Here is a 22,194-nt window from a genome sequence, read left to right on the forward strand (position 1 = left end):
GCTTGTCTTGGTTCTTTTCCCTTAGGCCTCCTACAATCTGTTCTTCGAATTGCAGGGAAATTAATCTTTTCAAAACTGTAAATTAAAGCAGATTATTCTGTGGCTTAAAATCCTTTTACTTATTTCCCAATGGACTTTGAGTCAAATTCAAATGCTTCATTGTGCACTACAAAGGCCACCTATGTTTTGGAAGTCGCCTATCTGTCTTCTTTTGCCTCTCTCTTGCATCCTAACAATGCTGCAGCTTTCCCCCTGCCCCCCACCGCCTTTAGAGTAGAGACGTAAGACATTTCCTTTGTTGAGAAAGGTCTTTGTTTAACTGGAATTTCAAGGTTTCATCTTAAAGATCACGCCCTTAGCCAGGTGCGGTAGTTTACGACCATAATCCCATTAGTTTGGGAGGTCCAGGAAAGCGAATCGTTTGAGCTCACTTGAGCTCAAGAGTTCAAGACCGGCTGGGCGCGGTGGCTCAAGCCTGTAATCCCAGCACTTTGGGAGGCCGAGGCGGGTGGATCACGAGGTCAAAAGATCGAGACCATCCTGATCAACATGGTGAAACCCCGTCTCTACTAAAAATACAAAAAATTAGCTGGGCATGGTGGCGCATGCCTGTAATCCCAACTACTCAGGAGGCTGAGACAGGAGAATTGCCTGAACCCGGGAGGCGGAGGTTGCGGTGAGCCGAGATCGTGCCATTGCACTCCAGCCTGGGTAACAAGAGCGAAACTCCGTCTCAAAAAAAAAAAAAAAAAAAGAGTTCAAGACCAGCATAGGCAACGTGGCGAAACCCCATCTCTACAAAAAAAAAAAAAAAAAATTAGCCTGGCTTGGGCACCTGTAGTTCCTAGCTTCTTAGGAGGCGGAGGTGGGAGGATCCCCTGGGGGAAGGGTGGGTAGAGGGAGGATGCAGTGAGCGGATCTCATCAGTAAGACTCCTTCTCAAAAAAAAAAAAAAAAAATCACGCCCCCCTGAGAGGCTTTTCTTTACCACCCAACTCCACCTTGATTACTCACTGTCACAGCTCCCTATGTATTGCCTTTCCAGCGTAAATCGCAACTGTTTGTCAGTGAATTCCATGACAGAAAGAACCTAGCTTTTGGTTTGGCACATAATTGTTAAAGAAATCGAGTACTATATTTGGCTAGGCCGAAATTATTTTGCTTATCAGTTTGTGAGCAACTTGAGGGCAGAGTCCTGAATTATTCGAGTTTGTTGACCTCTAGGGGGGTTAGTCCAGTACATGGTCTAGAATTGCTCATATCTGCCTTTTCAAAAATGAATCAAATACAAGGATAAAGATGTGGACAGGAACGCAAGAAAGGGAGCAACGAAGATGAGTAGTTTCAGGGAAAAGTCAATGTAGAAGGAAACTTGAGAAACGAATTGCAGAAGGCAGCCACTTCAAGTCATCAACGAGGCTGTACCTCCTCACGAGACGTCAAAGGAGACGTCAAGAAACTCAACCAATGCTTCTCGCGAGAGGAAAGATTGACCGCTCGCAAGCGTACGTCAGCTGGTGCCCCGCCTTCCCTGGGCCCCACCCACTCCCTGTCCTCCCACCTCGAACCAGCCATTTGGGCGTGTGACGTCATGGCGCTGTGCGTGGCCGTGGCGGCGGCGTAGGGGGCGGGTCCGCGACGCAGCGCAGGAGGAGGAAGTGGTGAGGTTGTTGCTCCCTCTGCGCCCACCACTGGCTCTTGGGGCGCAGAGAGGGGCCGCGGTATCCGCGGCTGCGTCGAGCTACCTTGCAGTTCCCTCCATGTTCCCCGGCGCTACCGCTTCCCTTCCTAAGGCCACCGCTTGCCCCGGGGTCTATGGAAGTAATGGAAGGACCCCTCAACCTGGTGAGTGTCCCACAGCGTCTGTCGTGGGTGCCTTCGCCTCAGGAGCCCGGCCACGTCCCCGGCGCGTCGGCTAACCTTTGAGGCCTGGGGGTTGGTTTGGCAGAGGTGGGCGGTTTGGCAGGGGTGGGCGGTTTGGCAGGGGTGGTCGCAGAGGCTCTGAGTGGGTGCTAGGCAGGCCCTGGCCGAACTGCGGCTCCAGACCAGCCACTTCAGACTTTGCCTTCCTGGGGGATCCCTGGGAAGCTCTTGGCGCCCCCTGCCGCGGGGCTCTGGGCGAGGGGATGCCACCAACTGGGGCTGCCACCTCCTCTCTGGCTGGGGGAAGTCCTCCTAACGCCACGTAGCCACCCTCCCTACAGCCTGGAGAGGCACTGAAGCCGGCCAAGGCAGAGATGGTGTGTGATACTGATTTTAAGTTCAAACAGGAGGGCCTAAAACGCCCCGCTTTGGAGAGAGGAATGAAGAGCCTCCTCACCCCTCACTTCTCTCTCATTTCTCACATATATTCACATGCATAAAGTGAGTCTTCTCCCAACTATATTAGAGGGAGCTGGGGAAAAACACAGCCATTGTTGTTGATTGATGCCTAAATTGATAAATCTGAGCTAAAAAAAAAAAAAAATCCTATTTTTAGCTCAGATTTATCAATTTAGGCATCATTAAAGTGTAATAGGTGTTTGCTGTTCTCAGGAAAATGGCTGATAACCTGTTTACTTATGTTTTAAGGCGTTTCAGGTGTTGCAATTAGAAAAAAGCAGAACCCCACTAACAACAGGAAACAGGAATTCTTTCCAGACTGGCCACAGCATCTTTTAGTTTCTCAGAGAGGTTACCCATTTTGGATTCAAAAGTTAGGTTACTAAGGTTGCACACAGGAAGAACTTTTAAGTCGCAGGTTTACAATTCATTTGCGATGGTGGGATTGAAAAAAAGCACTATAGAGGATTCTTCTCTCTCAGAACTCTGAGCCCTAGTAAAGCAGTAGAGCCTGGTGGCTTAAGATTATAGGTTCTGAAGCTATGCTACTTGGATTTGAATTCTAACCTTGTCACTTGATAGCTATGTTACCTTGGGCGAACTACTTGACCTCACTCTGCTTCAGATTTGTTGTCCGGATTAAAGGAGTAAATAGGTGTAAAGCACTTAGAACTGTAATAAGTACATAGTACAGTGTAAGAGTTAGCGATTATAGCCAGACCATAAGCCCTTAATTTAAAATCTATTTGTAGAATAAAGGTTTGAAATTGAGCTTTAAAAGTGTAAGATTATTGGACCAAATCACTGGTTCCCGGTTAGCTGCTGTGAGGAGCCCCTCCCAGTTTTAAGTTGGGCCTTGTCCCAGGTGGTAAGAGTTATTTACGCTTAATAACTTTTACCTGTAGAATTGGACTACATTTGTGAGGTTTTTTTTGAGACGGAGTTTCGCTCTTGTTACCCAGGCTGGAGTGCAATGGCGTGATCTCGGCTCACCACAACCTCCGCCTCCTGGGCTCAGGCAATTCTCTTGCCTCAGCCTCCTGAGTAGCTGGGATTACAGGCACGCGCCACCATGCCCAGCTGATTTTTTTATATTTTTAGTAGAGACGGGGTTTCACCATGTTGACCAGGATGGTCTCGATTTCTTGACCTCGTGATCCACCCGCCTCGGCCTCCCAAAGTGCTGGGATAACAGGCTTGAGCCACCGCGCCCGGCGTTTTTTTTTTTCTTTTTTTTCTTTTTCTTTTTTTTTTTTAAATAGAGACGGGGTTTCACCCTGTTAGCCAGGATGGTCTCGATCTTCTGACCTCGTGATTCACCCGACTCAGCCTCCCAAAGTGCTGGGATTACAGGCGTGAGCCACCGCGCCCGGCAATTTCTATTTGTTTTTAAGACTAGTCAAGTGCAGTAGTGAGAAGCGGGGAAAGAGTAGAGCAAGGAGTTCGATCTGTAACTGACTGAACAATCAGTTGAGATAGCTCACCACCTTTGGACCAGCCATTTGTGAGTTGTTGTTAAACCAGGGAACTGGCCAGGCACCGCAGCGTGGCTCATGCCTGTAATCCCAGCACTTTGGGACACCGAGACGGGTGGATCAGGAGCTCAGGAGTTTTACACCAGCCTGGGCAACATGGTGAAACCTGATCTCGACAAAAACAAAAAAAAATACAAAAATAACCTGGCGTGGTGACGCCTGCCTGCCTGCCGTCCCAGCCCCGGAGGCTGAGGTGGGAGGACCACTTGAGTCCAGAGGTGGAGGTTGCAGCAAGCCGAGATCGTGCCACTGCACTCCAACCTGGGCGACAGAGAGACTCTGACTCTAACCAGGGAACTGTCTTGCACTTTTCTTTTTTCTTTTTATTTGTTTATTTTTTTTAAGATGGGGTTCCACCATAATGGCCAGGCTGGTCTTGAACTGCTGACCTCAGGTGATCCACCCACCTCGGCCTCCCAAGTGCTAGGATTACAGGCGTAAGCCACTGCACCTGGCCTTCTTTTTTCTTTTTTATTTTTTGTTTGTTTCTTTTTTTATTTATCAACCCTTCTTGAATACCAAACTTTGTTGTTGTTGTTTTTATTTATTTTTTTGAGATGGAATTTTCCTGTTGTTACCCAGACTGGAGTGCAATGGCACGATCTCGGCTCACCGCAACCTCCGCCTCCTGGGTTCAAGCAATTCTCCTGCCTCAGCCTCCTGAGTAGCTGGGACTACGGGCACGCACCATCATGCCCAGCTAATTTTTTTTTTTTTTTTGAGATGGAGTTTCGCCCTTGTTACCCAGGCTGGAGTGCAATGGCCCAATCTCGGCTCACTGCAACCTCCGCCTCCTGGGTTCAGGCAATTCTCCTGCCTCAGTTTCCTGAGTAGCTGGGATTACAGGCACGCGCCACCATGCCCAGCTAATTTTTTGTATTTTTAGTAGAGACGGGGTTTCACCATGTTGACCAGGATGGTCTTGATCTCTCGACCTCGCAATCCACCCGCCTCGGCCTCCCAAAGTGCTGGGATTACAGGCTTGCGCCACCGCGCCCGGCCTAATTTTTTTTGTATTTTTAGTACAGACGGGGTTTCACCTTGTTGACAAGGATGGTCTCGATCTCTTGATCTCGTGATCCTCCCAAAGTGCTGGGATTATAGGTGTGAACCACTGCGCCCAGCCCAACTTTTCTTGTTTTTTTTTTTTTTTGAGATGGAGTTTCACTCTTGTTACCCAGGCTGGAGTGCAATGGCGTGATCTCCGCTCACCGCAGTCTCCGCCTCCTGGGTTCAGGCAATTCTCCTGCCTCAGCCTCCTGGCGTGAGCCACCACGCCCGGCCCTTTTCTTGTTTTTAAGACGACATGTAGTTTGCAATGAAATATAATGGATGTCTCAATACTGAAACTTCATAGGAGTGTTCCTAGAAGTAATCAGCTGTTTACAAAGTGCTTCAGCATTCAGGTGTCCTTGCAAAATGATCATTGGTTCAGTTCCAGTAGTTTCACTTTATTTGGCTGCAGCATAACCCCAGCCAACTGCTCCACGAGTGTGTGGTGTTTTGTGAGAAGACTGGAACTGGGTGACAGTTGCAGATGGAACTGCAGAATCACTACCAGTTTAGGAAAAATTAGTTAAATGGTGGCAAGACTGTTTAAATTCTTCTTTTTTCTTTCTTTTTTTTTTTTTTTTTGAGACGGAGTTTCGCTCTTGTTACCCAGGCTGGAGTGCAATGGCGCGATCTCGGCTCACCGCAACCTCCGCCTCCTGGGCTCAGGCAATTCTCCTGCCTCAGCCTCCTGAGTAGCTGGGATTATAGGCACGCGCCACCACGCCCAGCTAATTTTTTGAATTTTTAGTAGAGACTGGGTTTCACCATGTTGACCAGGATGGTCTTGATCTCTCAACTTCGTGATCCACCCGCCTCCGCCTCCCAAAGTGCTGGGATTACAGGCTTGAGCCACCGCGCCCGGCTTTTTTTTTTTTTTTTAAGATGGGGTTTCACCATGTTGGTCAGCCTGGTCTTGAACTCCTGACCTCAGGTAATCTGCCTGCCTGGCCTCCAAAGTGCTTGGATTACAGGCGTGAGCCACCACACCTGGCCTAAATTCTTTTTATAAAACTGAGTGAATGTCAACAGAGTCTTTTTTTTTTTTTTTTTTTGAGACGGAGTTTCGCTCTTGTTACCCAGGCTGGAGTGCAATGGCGTGATCTCAGCTCACCGCAACCTCCGCCTCCTGGGTTCAGGCAATTCTCCTGCCTCAGCCTCCTGAGTAGCTGGGATTACAGGCACACGCCACCATGCCCAGCTAATTTTTTGTATTTTTAGTAGAGACGGGGTTTCACCATGTTGACCAGGATGGTCTTGATCTCTTGACCTCATGATCCACCCGCCTCGGCCTCCCAAAGTGCTGGGATTACAGGCTTGAGCCACCGCGCCCGGCCCCAACAGAGTCTTTTAAGCAGGCTAGGATAACTACGAATTCCAGCCATAAAATTTATGTGGGCAAATATCAGAAATTTGGCACCTTGAATTCTTTTTTTTGCGACGGAGTTTCGCTCTTGTTACCCAGGCTGGTGCAATGGTGCGATCTCGGCTCACCGCAACCTCTGTCTCCTGGGTTCAAGCAATTCTCCTGCCTCAGCCTCCCGAGTAGCTGGGACTACAGGCGTGCGCCACCATGCCCAGCTAATTTTTGTATTTTTGGTAGAGACGGGGTTTCACCATGTTGACCAGGATGGTTTCGATCTCTTGACCTCATGATCCACCCGCCTTGGCCTCCCAAAGTGCTGGGATTACAGGCATGAGCCACCGCGCCCAGCCACCTTGAATTCTTGAACCATTTGAAGCTTCAAAGATCTGATTTCCAGCATAATTGTTTATTCGAAGATAACAATAGAACAGACATTGACAGTTAACTTGATTGAGGACCAGTTACAGCCTCTGGCATTCAGAATTGTCACTCAGTTTTTTTTTTTTTTTTTTTTTTTTTTGAGACTGAGTTTCGCTCTCGTTACCCAGGCTGGAGTGCAATGGCGTGATCTCGGCTCACCGCAACCTCCGCCTCCTGGGTTCAGGCAATTCTCCTGCCTCAGCTTCCTGAGTGGCTGGGATTACAGACACGTGCCACCATGCCCAGCTAATTTTTTGCACCTTTAGTAGAGACGGGGTTTCACCATGTTGACCAGGTTGGTCTCGATCTCTCGACCTTGTGATCCACCCGCCTCGGCCTCCCAAAGTGCTGGGATTACAGGCTTGAGCCACCGCGCCCGGCATCACTCAGTTTTATAATATGGGGTTTTTTGGAAAATTCTGACATTCTTTTATGTCAATGAACACCTAATATCTAGTTGACTCAAGATGAGAGAGAGTCCTCAGTGCTATAATTTGAATGCCTTTGAGAATTCCGTTAGTATTATACAAGCTTTTTTTTTTTAATTCTCAGAGTTGCTAATGCATTAAGCTTTGTCTAATGACATCATAGTGTATTCCAAATTCATTGTATATAAGGACTCATGGTACATGGATTTGTAATCATGTGTCCTCAGAGCATCCTCAGAACTTAGTAAGATGTGTTTTCCAGTTTTACAGATAAATAAGCCTAAATGGAGAGAATTAGGTAATTACTTAGGTCAGTGACTTAAATACATTATGAATCACGACTTGTTTTGATATCAAGACCTCTTGATAGTAATACTGCCAGATTGTACTCATGTTCATTTCAATGTGGTTCTCATCTATTACTGAACTGTAGATTCTGTGTTAGCATTTAGTACCTCTGCTCCAGTATTGATCCTCAGAAATTCCTCACAGTGAATTTTTAATATCTGGAAGAGACTAGTTTGAAATATTCATTTTAATATGTACCACAGATAATGCATTCTAATTCTCTGGTTGAAGTTTGTCAAAAGAAAAATTATACTTAAGAAAAGAATAGCTAGTCTTTGCACTCTGAATAAGTTTGTTTCATTAAGGGTTTTTGGTCAATTTTTCTTTTCTTTCTTTTTTTTTTTTTTTTAAGAGTGGGTTTTACCATGTTAGCCAGGATGGTCTCGATCTCTTGACTTCATGATCTGCCCTTCTGGGCCTCCCAAAGTGCTGGGATTACAGGCATGAGCCACCATGCCTGGCCTTGTCTATTTTTCTTTTAAGAGGCAGAGTCTTACTCTTTCGCCCACACTCAAGGGATCCTCCTGCCTTAGCCCTCCCCAGTAGCTGGGACTACAGGTTTGTACCACCATGCCCAGCTAATTTTTAAAAAAAACTTTCTGTAGACATGGAGTCTTGCTGTGTTGCCCACGCTGATCTTGAACTCCTGGCCTCAAGCAGTCTTCCTGCCTCAACCTCCCAAAGTGTTGGAATTGCAGGGTGTGCCACTCTGCCCAGCCTGTCAATTTTAAATAGGAAAAAATTATGACTTATAATTACTTAGTGTATATTTAGGTATGTATTTCCACATACTTTGTCAGTGTGACTGTTGGTAACAAATGTCAAAACTTGTGTGAAATAATTTCTAGTTCTTTGGTTTGCTGCTGATTTGGAAAGTGACGTTAGACCTTCATTTGTATGCTCATGTTTTGCTTTCCTCTGCTGCAAAGACAGGGTCCATGTGACTGCCTGGCCACAAACATTTTCTATGTGTTTAGCCCTTAAGAGTGCTGAGAATGTTTGAGTAACAGCTTCCCTCCAGAGTGGTCAGTTTGTTTTTTTTTTTTTTTTTTTTGAAACGGAGTTTTGCTCTTGTTACCCAGGCTGGAGTGCAATGGCACGCGCCACCACGCCCAGCTAGTTTTCTGTATTTTTAGTAGAGATGGGGTTTCACCATGTTGACCAGGATGGTCTCGATCTCTTGACCTCGTGATCCACCCACCTCGGCCTCCCAAAGTGCTGGGATTACAGGCTTGAGCCACCGCACCTGGCTTAGAGTGGTCAGTTTTTAAATCACTTGAGGGAGTTAATGAAGCAAGTCTTTTGCATTCCAGCTTCTGTTAGAAAAGTAATCAGGTATCATGGTCCAAGGAATGGCCATGTACATGCCTGGAGCCCTTATAACTATCCCTTGTTAATTATGTTGGCTTTAAAATCTTCAAGGTAAAAAGAGGCAGTTTGAACCCCTTGTTTGTTGCCCTGAAAAATTCCAAGGAAAATTTCTTTGCCACAAGCTGGGCATAATGGAAGCACTCTGGAAAAAGGAGGTAGAGAGCACTAAGATATCCAGCAATTATTGCTGAGTGATGGGATTGGCATTGGACATGTCATGTGTATTTTTAATCTTTTCCTCTTAATAGCTAAATATGAGATATTCCTCCCATTTTACAGATGAAGACTTTGAAATGCTGGGTCAGTGGTGATAGTGGGATTTGAAAGGAAGATTAGGTTGGGTATGGTGTCTCACATCTGTAATTTGAGGACTTTGGGAGGCCAAGGCAGGTGGATCACATGAGGTCAGGATTTTGAGACCAACCTGGGCAACATGCTAAAACCCTGTCTTTACTAAAAATACAGTTAGCCAGGTGTGATGTCGCATGCCTGTAATCCTAGCTACTCGGGAGGCTGAGGCAGGAGAATCACTTGAATCTGGGAGGCAGAGGTTGCAGTGAGCAGAGAGGACACCATTGCACTCCAGCCTGGGCAAAAAGGGCGAAATGACATCTTAAGAAAAAGAAAGATTCAAAGTAGAATATTGAGCTTTCTATAAATCAGTGTTTATGTGTTTTGATTGTGGTCCACAAAGAAATTTTTGCAGAATGACAACACAGAGTATTACTGTAGAGCTGCTCCATTGTAGAAAATGGCTCCTGGAATTGTGCAAAACTGCAGGGCTCTCATAAATTTCACCAAAAACAAAACTTTTTGCTGTATGTGATGAACTCTACTATTTACAATTAGATATATATATTTTTTTGAGACGGAGTTTTGCTCTTGTTGCCCAGGCTGGAGTTCAACCTCCGCCTCCCAGGTTCAAGGGATTCTCCTGCCTCAGCCTCCTGAGTAGCTGGGATTACAGGCATGCACCACCACACCCAGCTAATTTTTGTATTTTTAGTAGAGATGCAGTTTTTCCATGTTGATCTGGCTGGTCTCAAACTCCGGACCTCAGGTAATCCACCTGCCTCAGTCTCCCAAAGTGCTGGGATTAGAGGCTTGAGCCATTGTGCCTGGTTTACAGTTACATATTTTTCTTTTTTTTGGTAGAAAGTGATTAAAGAGAGAGAGAAACAGGAGGAGAGAGAAATGGCCAACTCTCACACTGAGAGAATCCAGAAAGATGGAATCTAGGAGAGGAAAGCAGCTTCCACACTGAGTGGAAGGGAAGAGAGAGAGAGATGGAGTTTAGAAGGGGAAGACAGGCTTCCACGAGGGAGTGCGGAAGGGGACTCCAGAGGGGAAATCCAGGATAGAGAAAAATGGCTTCCACAGGAGTGTCCGTGGAAGGAGATCCAAACATGGAGTCCAAAGGGGTGTGGAAGAAGGGGACTTTTAACCTGGGAGGAACCCCCACCTTCTCTAAGACCCCAGACCAATGAAAAGAGTTCCTTAGAACTTCCACTGGAGTGATTGACTTTTTGTTTCTTCTTGTGCCCGTGAAATTTAAACATTAACTTAAAAAAATTTTTTTTTTATTTTAATTTTTTTTTTTTTTTTAAATACGGGGTTTCACCATGATGGCCAGATTGGTCTTGAACTTCTGACTTCAGGCAATCCACCCACCTCGGCCTCCCAAAGTGCTAGGTTTGCAGGCGTGAGCCACCATGCCCTGCACCATTAACTGTTAAATCTCCCAGATGGAGAGAGGTGGGAGGGGGTCATGTCGCTGGGAAGTCCTTGCCCTTAAAACTGCGCCCCCTTGTGGACCCATTCCCCCTTCTCCCCCTTCAAACAGGAAAGCTCAATTTCTGTTTGGAACACGGGCGTCAATCCTCTAACTACTTCCTGCTGAGATGGGGCCTAGAATGGGCCCTGCAGTTGAGGTTTCCTCCAGAGGGGAGCTTTTCAAGGGTGCAGGTTGATCTAGAGGTCCACAATAGAGCCCACAAGCCAAGGACATCTGGGGTTCCACCAGCAGGATTATTTGTGACCTTATGGTTCTAGAAGAAATGAATGTGACAAAGTGGTTAAAGATGAGAGGCCCAGAGGCCAACAAATATAGAATGGTTATAAATGAGCCTAGGAGAGAATAGAGCCAGGACAGCCAGTTGTTAAGCCTCACAATACTGTTTCTGGAAGATTTTTAGCCCTGTGTTTGATTGATTCCTGGGTTCTGTGTTCAAAACAACATTTACCTGGTTTATAAAATAGCAGCATTTTTCCTAGAAAGAGGCAGGTTCCTTTCCCACTATGAAAAAGATGATGAGAGTTTGAGAGAGAGCAAAGTTGAGGGTTATAGTCCTTTTAATGCCAGGATATAAATTAGGCTTATGAGTGGTTGCTTCCCTGAAGATCTTGTTGGAAAAACATGTAGATTTTCTTTTTCTTTTTTTTTTTTTTGAGATGGAATTTCGCCCTTGTTACCCAGGCTGGAGTGCAATGGCGCGATCTCGGCTCACCGCAACCTCCACCTCCTGGGTTCGGGCAATTCTCCTGCCTCAGCCTCCTGAGTAGCTGGGATTACAGGCACGCGCCACCACGCCCAGCTAATTTTTGTATTTTTAGTAGAGACGGGGTTTCACCATGTTGATCAGGATGGTCTCGATCTCTTGACCTTATTTATGATCCACCCGCCTCGGCCTCCCAAAGTGCTGGGATTACAGGCTTGAGCCACCGCGCCCGGCCAACATGTAGATTTTCTAATGGCTCACAGGTGGATGAAGGGTAATCTCCGGGAACTTCAGCCTGCAGAGTGGAGGGTCTGACTTTCCCCAGGAAGTATCCAAGGCTTCAGCTGAGTGTGATGAATCCACGAGTCTATTTCCACTACCTTAACTAGGTTTTGAAGTCATTGTCTTCACCTGTACCCCTTCCCTGGCTTTACCCCTTTTCTGGCTGTACTACTCTTCTGGCTGGCTCTTCAAAATGTAATATTGGGGTTAAGAGTGCCCTCAGCTCCCCTGAGAGGACGTTTCTCCAGGTTCTTGGTCTCCTGCCCTCTCAAGAATGAGAGAGGGAACCATGACACAGCGCGCAGTAAATGCCTGATTCAAAAATGTAGAAAGTGATTTATTTAAAGAGAAACAGGAGAAGGAGAGAGAAGGAAACAACTAACTCTCACACTGAGTGAGAGAATCCAGAAAGATGGAATCCAGGAGAGGAAAGCAGCTTTCACACTGAGTGGAAGGCAATAGAGAGAGATGGAGTTTAGGAGGGGAAGACAGGCTTCCATGAGAGAGTGTGGAAGGGGACTCCAGAGGGGAAATCCAGGATAGAGAAAAATGGCTTCTGTGAGTGTTCGTGGAAGGGGATCCAAACACGGAGTCCCTACAGTTACATGTTTTAAAAATACTAGTTGTGGCTGAGCACAGTCACCCAGCCATTGGGAGGCTGAGGTGGGCGGATCACGAGGTCGAGAGATTAAGACAATCCTGGCCAACATGGTGAAATACGGTCTCTACTAAAAATAACAAAAATTAGCTGGGCATGGTGGCACTTGCCTGTAGTCACCGCTACTCAGGAGGCTGAGGCAGGAGAATCCCTTCAACCTGGGAGCCGGAGGTTACAGTGAGCCAAGATCCTGCCACTGCACTCCAGGCTGGCGACAGAGTGAGACTCCATTTCAAAAATAAATATCCAGTTTCAGCTTTCTGCATTAAAAAAGAATTAACAAAAAAATAAAAATGCTAGTTGTAACCTGCTAAATGGACTTCACAACCAATTAGTGGGTTGCATCATGTAATCTGGAAGAGACTGCATTAGATTCTCTCTGTCCTCATAGCAAATGGTGACAGTTCTGGAAAAAAAAAAAAAAAAAAAGCTAAACTAAAGGTTAAAGGAAGCAAAAAGATGCAGGCTGACCTGCATATGGGAGAAGTTGATCTTTAGACTTAAAAAGAGGTCTTCCTGGGGCTGGGCGCTGTGGGTCAACGCTTGTAATCCCAGCACTTGGGAGGCTGAGGCAGGTGGATCACAAGATCAGGAGTTTGAGACCAGCTTGGGCAACATGGCAAAACCCCATAACTACTAAAAATATAAAAATTAGCCTGGGTGTGGCGGCTCATGCCTGTAATCCCAGCACTTTGGGAGGCTGAGGCAGGTAAATCACCTGAGGTTAGGAGTTTGAGACCAGCCTGGACAATGTGGTGAAACCCATCTTTACTAAAAACAAAAATTAACCAGGTGTGGTGGCAGGCGCCTGTAATCCCACCTACATGGGAGGAGGAGGCAGGAGAATTGCTTGAACCTGCCAAGATCATGCCATTGCACTCCAGCCCGGTTACCGAGTGAAACTTCCTATCAAAAAACAAAACAAAGATTAGCCAGGCATAGTGGCTCATGCCTGTAGTCACAGCTGCTTGGGAGGCTAAGGAAGGAGAATCGCTTGAACCCCAGACACGGAGTTTGCAGCGAGTCAAGTGCACACCACTGCACTGTAGCTCTGAGTGACAGAGCAAGACTTCATCTCAAAAAAAAAAAAAAAAGGATTATTTCCTGGAATTCTCTAAGAGTTATCTTGAGCAGTTATCTTCAATATAATTGCATTATATTTGTAAGACAGTCAATTCAGTGCTTATTGATTTGAGATATTGTGTGCTACTTGTTTGTAGGAGACTCACACTGATTGGGAAAGGGAGAGTGAGTGAGGTTTCTCTTTCAACTGAAGACTCTACCGTAAAGTCAGGTATATATTAGATTTTACTTTGGGGACTTTTCAGTACGTACTGTGTTCATGTGGTGTTCTTTGTCTTTTCCTCTTTACGAAACAGCTTTCCCCAAGGACACAGAAATAAATCGAGAGTTATAGAAAGTAGTAACGTTTTCTTTTGGGAAAGAAGGTAGTATTGAACATGTATTTTTTTTCTTTTTTTTTTTTTTTAAATCAGTCTCTGTAGAGACTGTCAAAAATTCAGTGCCGACTATATTTCAAGGCATCATGGGCGGGGTATTGGGAAAAGTTTTCTTTTTTTTTTTTTTTTTTGTTTTTTTTGAGACAGAGTTTCGCTCTTGTTACCCAGGCTGGAGTGCAATGGCGTGATCTCGGCTCACCGCAACCTCCGCCTCCTGGGTTCAGGCAATTCTTCTGCCTCAGCCTCCTGAGTAGCTGGGATTACAGGCACGCGCCACCATGCCCAGCTAATTTTTTTTTTTTTTTTTTTTTGAGACGGAGTTTCACTCTCGTTACCCAGGCTGGAGTGCAATGGCACGATCTCAGCTCACCGCAACCTCCGCCTCCTGGGTTCAAGCAATTCTCCTGCCTCAGCCTCCTGAGTAGCTGGGATTACAGGCACGTGCCACCATGCCCAGCTAATTTTTTTTTGTATTTTTAGTAGAGACGGGGTTTCACCATGTTGACTAGGATGGTCTTGATTTCTTGACCTTGTGATCCACCCGCCTCGGCCTCCCAAAGTGCTGGGATTACAGGCTTGAGCCACCGCGCCCGGCAAGGGAAAAGTTTTCAATTAGCAATAATCGTGCCTTGGATAAACCTCATTGGCTATGATACTGCCACTGTGCAAAGCTGAACATGTATTTTTTTCTCTCCTTTTATTTTTATTTATTTATTTATTTTGAAACGGAGTTTCGCTCTTGTTAGCCAGGCTAGAGTGCAATGGTGCGATCTCGGCTCACCACAACCTCTGCCTCCTGGTTCAGGCAATTCTCCTGCGTCAGCCTCCTGAGTAGCTGGGATTACAGGCACGCGCCACCATACACAGCTAATTTTTTGTATTTTTAGTAGAGACGGGGTTTCACCATGTTGACCAGGATGGTCTCTATCTCTTGACCTTGTGATCCACCCGCCTCAGCCTCCCAAAGTGCTGGGATTACAGGCGTGAGCCACCGTGCCTGACCCAGAATAAATGTTTTTTGTTTTTTTTTTTGAGACGGAGTTTCGCTCTTGTTTCCCAGGCTGGAGTGCAATGGCGCGATCTCGGCTCACCGCAACCTCTGCCTCCTGGGTTCAGGCAAATCTCCTGCCTCAGCCTCCTGAGTAGCTGGGATTACAGGCACGTGCCACCATGCCCAGCTAATTTTTTGTATTTTTTTTTTTTTTTTTTTGTAGAGACGGGGTTTCACCATGTTGACCAGGATGGTCTCGATCTCTTGACCTCGTGGTCCACCTGCCTTGGCCTCCCAAAGTGCTGGGATTACAGGCTTGAGCCACCGCACCCGGCACATTTTTTTTTTTTTAAGACAGGGTTTCACCATGTTGGTCAGGCTGGTCTTGAACTCCCAACCTCAGGTGATCGGCCCGCCTTGGCCTCCAAAGTGCTTGGATTACAGGCATGATCCACCACGCCCGGCCTGGACTCTACATTTTAAGGGAGTTGGGAGAGCCATGAGGACCTGCTCTCACTGTTTGAGAACTTTTTATTTTTTTAGTGTTAATAATTCTGTCATCACAGGTTTGAAGTTTAATTATGGAACTACATAAATATCCATAGCATAAGGTAGAAAGTGATTGAGCTCGTCAGGGATACACACAGATAGAAAACAGTGTTAGAATGAAGTAACCTCAAGTAGCATCTCATCCCTGCTTCTTAGAGGGTATCCATGAGCCAGCCAGCAACTTTGGCTTTAACTGGGTGGAATCTCAAGCTCTATTTTTCTTTTTCTTTCTTTCTTTTCTTTTTTTTTTTTTTTGAGAAGGAATTTCACTCTTGTTGCCCAGGCTGGAGTACACTGGTGCTGTCTTGGCTCACTGCAACCTCTGCCTCTCAGGTTCAAGTGATTCTCCTGCCTAGGCCTCTGAAAGTGCCGGGATTATAGGCGTGAGCCACCACCTCCGGCCTTTTAGAATCTGTATTTTAACCAGATGATTTGTATTTTCTTTTTTTTTTTTTTTGATACAGTTTCACTCTTGTTACCCAGGCTGGAGTGCAATGGCACGATCTTGGCTCACCACAACCTCCGCCTCCTGGGTTCAGGCAATTCTCCTGCCTCCGCCTTCTGAGTAGCTGGGATTACAGGCACGCGCCACCATGCCCAGCTAATTTTTTGTATTTTTAGTAGAGACGAGTTTCACCATGTTGACCGAGATGGTCTTGATCTCTCGACCTCGTGATCCACCCGCCTCGGCCTCCCAAAGTGCTGGGATTACAGGCTTGAGCCACCGCGCCCGGCCTTGATTTGTATTTTCGTTAAACCTAGAGTCTTAACTGATTTAATGCCACTTGTTTTAACAGTATCAAAACATGTTCATTAGAGAAATTAGATTAATTATAACTGCTTGAACATACTAGCTTTCTTCTTAATGTACATTCTCTTCCCAAAAGATTTGTATAATTTGTGGGTACTAGAAAATGCTCATGTGTTCAGAATGTATTTTTTGCTCAGTCCAAGGCTAAAATTTGTCCATTATTTTAAGCCTCCAGCCATTTCTTTCTTTTTTTTTTGAGGCAGAGTCTTGCTCTGTTGCCCAGGTTGGAGTTCAGTGGCAGAATCTCAGTTCATTGCAACCTCCACCTCCCAGGCCCAGGGAATTCTTATGCCTCAGCCACTCGAGTAGCTGGGATTACAGGCATGTGCCAACTCGCCTGGCTAATTTTCGTACTTTTAGTTGAGATGGGGTTTCACCGTGTTCGCCAGGCTGATCTTGAACTCCTGGCCTTGAGTGATCTGCCCTCCTTGGCCTCCCAAAATGCTGGGATTACAGTCGTGAGCCGCTGTGCCCAGCCCTACCCAGTTATTTCTTGTAACCTATTATTGTTCCCAGGAATATGTTAAGACTTAGAGAAAAGTTTAATTACTATTTGAAGAATAAAAAGTCTCTGAAATCCTCTAATTGAAAGGGACGAATCTTATCTTTAAGATTGTTGCTTGTATGCTGGGCGCGGTGGCTCAAGCCTGTAATCCCAGCACTTTGGGAGGCCGAGGCGGGTGGATCACGAGGTCAAGAGATTGAGACCATCCTGGTCAACATGGTGAAACCCCGTCTCTACTAAAGGTGCAAAAAATTAGCTGGGCATGGTGGCACGTGTCTGTAATCCCAGCCACTCAGGAGGCTGAGGCAGGAGAATTGCTTGAACCCAGGAGGCGGAGGTTGCGGTGAGCCGGGATCGCGCCATTGCACTCCAGCCTGGGTAACAAGAGCGACACTCCGTCTCAAAAAAAAAAAAAAAAATATTGTTGCTTGTTTCTTACAGAAATGGAAGTGGCTCACAGCAGTGCATTGCTGGAAGTGCTGTTTTCTACTTTTGTTTTCACCTGTGTTTTATACTGAGTATGATTTGCAAACATACCCAGAATATTTATAGTTTGAATTGCAAAAGTGATTCTGTGAAGTATTTTTATGCAGCATAAAAGGAACATGTGTTTAAAAAGCATCCAGGACGAATCATTTTTCAGCTAACTGACAGAACAGATAAGCTTTTCACTTTTTTTTTCTTTTTTTGAGATGAAGCCTCACTCTGTTGCCCAGTATAATAATGTGATGTCGGCTCACTGCAACCTCTGCCTGCCTCCTAGGTTCAAGCGATTCTCCCACCGCAGCCTCCTGAGTATCTGGGATTACAGGCACCCACCATCATTCCTGGCTAATTTTTTATTTTTTATTTTTAAAGATGGGGTTTCACCATGTTGGTCAGGCTGGTCTTGAACTCCTCACCTCAGGTGATCCGCCCACCTTGGCCTCGAAAGTGCTTGGATTACAGGCGTGAGCCACCACACCTGGCCAATTTTTGTATTTTTATAGAGACAGGAATTCACCATGTTAGCCAGGCTGGTTGCAAACTCCTGACCTCAGGTGATCCACCCCCACCTGCCTTGGCCTCCCCAAGTGCTGGGATTACAGGCATGAGCCACCACACCCAACTTTTTTTTTTTTTGAGACGATCTCTGTCACCCAGGCTGGAGTGCAGTGGTGAGATCACAGCTCAGTGCAGCCTCAATTTCCCAGGCTCAAGTGATCCTTTCACCTCAGTCTCCTGAGTAGCTGGGACTACAGGCAGGAGTGCCACACCTGGCTAATTATTGTATTTTTTGTAGAGATGGGTTTTCACTATATTGCCCAGGCTGGTCTCGAACTCCTGAGCTCAAGCTATCTGCCTGCCTCAGCCTCCTAAAGTGCTCAGATTACTGGCATGAGCGACTGCACCCGGCCACTTTTCACCTTTTTTTTTTTTTTTTTAAAGACAGGGTTTCTCCATGTTGGTCAGGCTGGTCTCGAACTCCTGACCTCAGGTGATTTGCCTGCCTCGGCCTCCCAAAGTGCTGGGATCACAGGCGTGAGCCACCATACCCGGCCCACTTTTCACCTTTTTTAAGTAATATTAAAAAGTATATATATGTAAAGTTTACCCTCTTAACTATTTTTAAGTGAGCAGTTTAGTAGCGTTAAGTATATTCATATTGTTGTACAACAAATCTCAAGAATTTTTTCATCTTGAAAAACAAACTATATCATTTGAATACCTACTCCCCATTTTAGAGTTGTTCCACCTTTCAACTTCCCTGTTTTTATGAGTTCGACTACTTTAGATACCCCAGTAAATCGATTTGTATAGTATTTGTCCTTTTATCATTGGGTTAGTTTACTCAGTCTAATGTCCTCACAGTTCATCCATGATGTAATATCAGAATTACCTTCCTTTTAAAGACAGTAATATTCCTGTGTTTAATACTGACTGCATTTATCCATCCTTGTGTTGATGGACATGTGGATTGCTTGCACCTTTTGGCTGTTGTAAATAAGGCTGTTATGAAAATGGGTGTGCAGTGCTTTTCAGTTTTTTGTGAAGCTGTGAAGCTTTGCTAAATCATGTGTGAGTTTGTTATTGAGGAAAACGTTACATGAGGTAGAAAACTTGAGCTAATCTCTGCTTTTTTCCTTGCTGGTTAAATGTATAAGCTTAATGGAAGTTACGTGACCACCACCAATCTAGGGCCTCCTTATGTAAGCACAAGAAAAGCATTCACAAAGTCATAGTTGAAGCAACTGAAATAATGTGTATTAAAGCTTGCTGTCTTTTTTTTTTTGAGATGGCGTTTTGCTCTTGTCACCCAAGCTGGAGAGCAATGGAGCAATCTCGCCTCCCTGCAACCTCTGCCTCCCAGGTTCAAGCAGTTCTGCTGCCTCAGCCTCCTGAGTAGCTGGGATTACAGGCGCCCGCCATCATGCCTGGCTAATTTTTGTGTTTTTAGTAGAGATAGGGTTTCACCATGTTGGCTCAGCTTGTCTTAAACTTCTGACCTCAGGTAATCTGTCCGCCTCAGCCTCCCAAAGTGCTGGGATTACAGGCTTGAGCCATTGGACCTGGCTTTAAAGTTCTTTTGAAATTCTTAAAGTGTAAGGAGGCCAGTGACTGCTTATTTAATCAATTTTCCTTTGCAATTCAAGAGCAGTTACATTATTTGCTGTTAGAACTTCTGATTTTTTTGACTTTGTTCTTTTGATAGTTATATCTTTAAAAAAATCTTTGTAATATTAGATGTTTTGAGGAAAGTATTGTGAATTCATCTACTATACAATGTCCAAATTTTTTATTTTAAAAACAATAACTTTTAGTATTGGAAGAATGAGATGTTACAAGAGAAGCTTAGATTTGCTACATGATGAGTGATTTTCTGATTATAGTTTTTTAAACTATACAGGCTACTGAAAGTATCTACAAAATAGCTCTTGTTTTGAAAGGAGCTTGTTAAAAATCAAGAAAGTAGACATTTTGAATAACAATCTATGTAACTTTTGGTTAATCTCCAAAGAGTGGAAAAATGTGAGTCACTGAAGGAGTTAAGTGCCTGGTGTTAACCTTCAGAGGGCTTATTGGTAGAACTCAAAGAAAAAGAAGTTGGCATTCCTTTCAGATGCTGCAGTTCTAGGCTCTACCCATTCCATTTATCCAACTCTACGCATTACGTTTATCTAACTACAGATAGAGCTGCAATAATGGTTTGATACGTGGCAACAAAAGGTATTTTTATCTTCTTAAAAGGTAGTTGCTTTTGAAAAGAAATCATGTTTTATGATCCAGAGTACCTAAGGGATGTTTGTCTTCTAGGCTCATCAACAGAGCAGACGAGCAGACCGTTTATTAGCTGCAGGCAAATACGAAGAGGCTATTTCTTGTCACAAAAAGGCTGCCGGTGAGTATTCTTTTTAAGTACTCAGTGTAAAACTGAAGAGCAAAAACCAAACAAACAAAAAAACTGAACAGCAGTCACAATAGTAATGGTGTGTGTTGCTCTTCATACGCAGGACTGGTACTGCTGACCCACTGGAATGTCAGTCTTGGTTATTTTGCTTTTTTTTTTTTTAAGTTATCATTAATCTTTATTGTGAAGATTGGTGATAATGTAACAAAGTGCTTAATATCTGGCATATAATAGTTGCCAAATAAATGGTGGCTATTCATTATGTTGCCTTTGTCCTTGTGAACAACCAGTCAAAATTTATCTCCAAGGCCTGAGGCTAAATATAACTAGAGTCAATGGATTGTTATAATATTAGTAAATTTTAGGTGGCACTTTTTTTTGGGAAACTCCGCAATTTATTTAAGAGGAATGTCCAGTGGGACAAGAAAGTCCTTTTTAGATGGTAAAGGGAAAACTACAAAACTTTCTGCTTCAATATTAGAAATTTTCTCTAGCTCAGTCTCCAAGAAACCTTCAAATTTTCAACAATATGAAATCAATTCATAGCTGCTAGGTATCAGCCTACTTAAAGTAATGTTAATTTTACTCTTAGCAAGTATCATGAGAACATTTTTTGAAGGAATTTTGAGCTGGAGATCATGCATTTGCATTATATTCATTCATTTATTCAACAAATGTTTATTGAGCACCTGAATCCAAGCAGGATTCCAGGTTACAGAGGATGCAGAATGAACCAAACCTGTATGGGGCCTGCAATTAAATAGCCGTGTGACCTTGGACAAGCCCCTTACCCTGCATGGACTTTACTCTCCACATCTTTAAAATAAGCTGGCTGAACTACATTATCTCCAGAGATCCTCCCAGATGTATCATTCTGTGCCTGTCCTTAATGCATTCTTCTTTTTTTTTTTTTTTTTTTTTTTTTTTTGAGACGGAGTTTCGCTCTTGTTACCCAGGCTAGAGTGCAATGGCGCGATCTCGGCTCACCGCAACCTCCGCCTCCTGGGTTCAGGCAATTCTCCTGCCTCTGCCTCCTGAGTAGCTGGGATTACAGGCACACGCCACCATGCCCAGCTCATTTTTTGTATTTTTAGCAGAGACGGGGTTTCACCATGTTGACCAGGATAGTCTCGATCTCTTGACCTCGTGATCCACCCGCCTCGGCCTCCCAAAGTGCTGGGATTACAGGCTTGAGCCACCGCGCCCGGCCGGCTAATGCATTCTTTTTTTTTTTTTTTTATTGCATTTTAGGTTTTGGGGTACATGTGATGAACATGCAGGATTGTTGCATAGGTACACACTTGGCAGTGTGGTTTGCTGCCTTCCGTCCCCTCACCTGTATCTGTCATTTCTCCCCATGCTATCTCTTCCCACCTCCCCACCCCCCCGTCCCTCCCCCATTTCCCCCCAACGGACCCCAGTGTGTAGTGCTCCCCTCCCTGTGTCCATATGTTCTCATTGTTCAACACCCGCCTATGAGTGAGAATATACGGTGTTTGATTTTCTGCTCTTGTGTCAGTTTGCTGAGAATGATGGTTTCCAGGTTCATCCATGTCCCTACAAAGGACGTGAACTCATTGTTTTTGATGGCTGCGTAATATTCCATGGTGTATATGTACCACATTTTCCCTAACCAGTCTATCATCGTTGGGCATTTGGGTTGGTTCCAGGTCTTTGCTATTGTAAACAGTGCTGCAATGAACATTCGTGTGCACGTGTCCTTGTAGTAGAATGATTTATAATCCTTTGGATATATACCCAGTAATGGGATTGCTGGGTCAAATGGGATTTCTATTTTTAGGTCCTTGAGGAATCGCCACACTGTCTTCCACAATGGTTGAATTAATTTACATTCCCACCAGCAGTGTAAAAGTGTTCCTATTTCTCCACATCCTCTCCAGCATCTGTTGTTTCCCGATTTTTTAATGATCGCCATTCTAATTGGTGTGAGATGGTATCTCAATGTGGTTTTGATTTGCATTTCTCTGATGACCAGTGATGATGAGCCTTTTTTCATATGTTTGTTGGCCTCCTGTATGTCTTCTTTTGTAAAGTATCTGTTCATATCCTTCGCCCATTTTTGAATGGGCTTGTTTGTTTTTTTCTTGTAGATCTGCTTTAGTTCTTTGTAAATTCTGGATATCAGTCCCTTGTCAGATGGGTAGGCTGCAAAAATTTTTTCCCATTCTGTTGGTTGCCGATTCACTCTACT

General features: G+C 44.9%; 1 protein-coding gene and 1 pseudogene across 3 annotated transcripts in view; one reads left to right on the top strand and one right to left on the bottom strand.

The window, feature by feature from the left end:
* The first annotated feature begins 1,614 nt into the window (after window positions 1-1,614).
* Window positions 1,615-22,194, top strand: part of NRBF2 (nuclear receptor binding factor 2) — a 45,661-nt gene continuing 25,081 nt past the window's right edge. For all 3 annotated transcript variants that reach the window (XR_012512825.1, XR_012512826.1, XM_039478098.2), the window contains exons 1-2: window positions 1,615-1,845; window positions 19,889-19,973. Coding sequence is in view for 1 of the 3 variants with exons in the window: in XM_039478098.2 (XP_039334032.1) it covers window positions 1,816-1,845; window positions 19,889-19,973 (115 nt within the window). In the remaining 2 variants the exon portion in view is untranslated. The remainder of the gene's footprint in view (window positions 1,846-19,888; window positions 19,974-22,194) is intronic.
* On the bottom strand, window positions 14,285-14,411 carry LOC120367522 (U4 spliceosomal RNA; annotated as a pseudogene).

The sequence above is a fragment of the Saimiri boliviensis genome, chromosome 12 (genome assembly GCF_048565385.1).
Source record: "Saimiri boliviensis isolate mSaiBol1 chromosome 12, mSaiBol1.pri, whole genome shotgun sequence".
Classification (NCBI taxonomy): Eukaryota; Metazoa; Chordata; class Mammalia; order Primates; family Cebidae; genus Saimiri; species Saimiri boliviensis.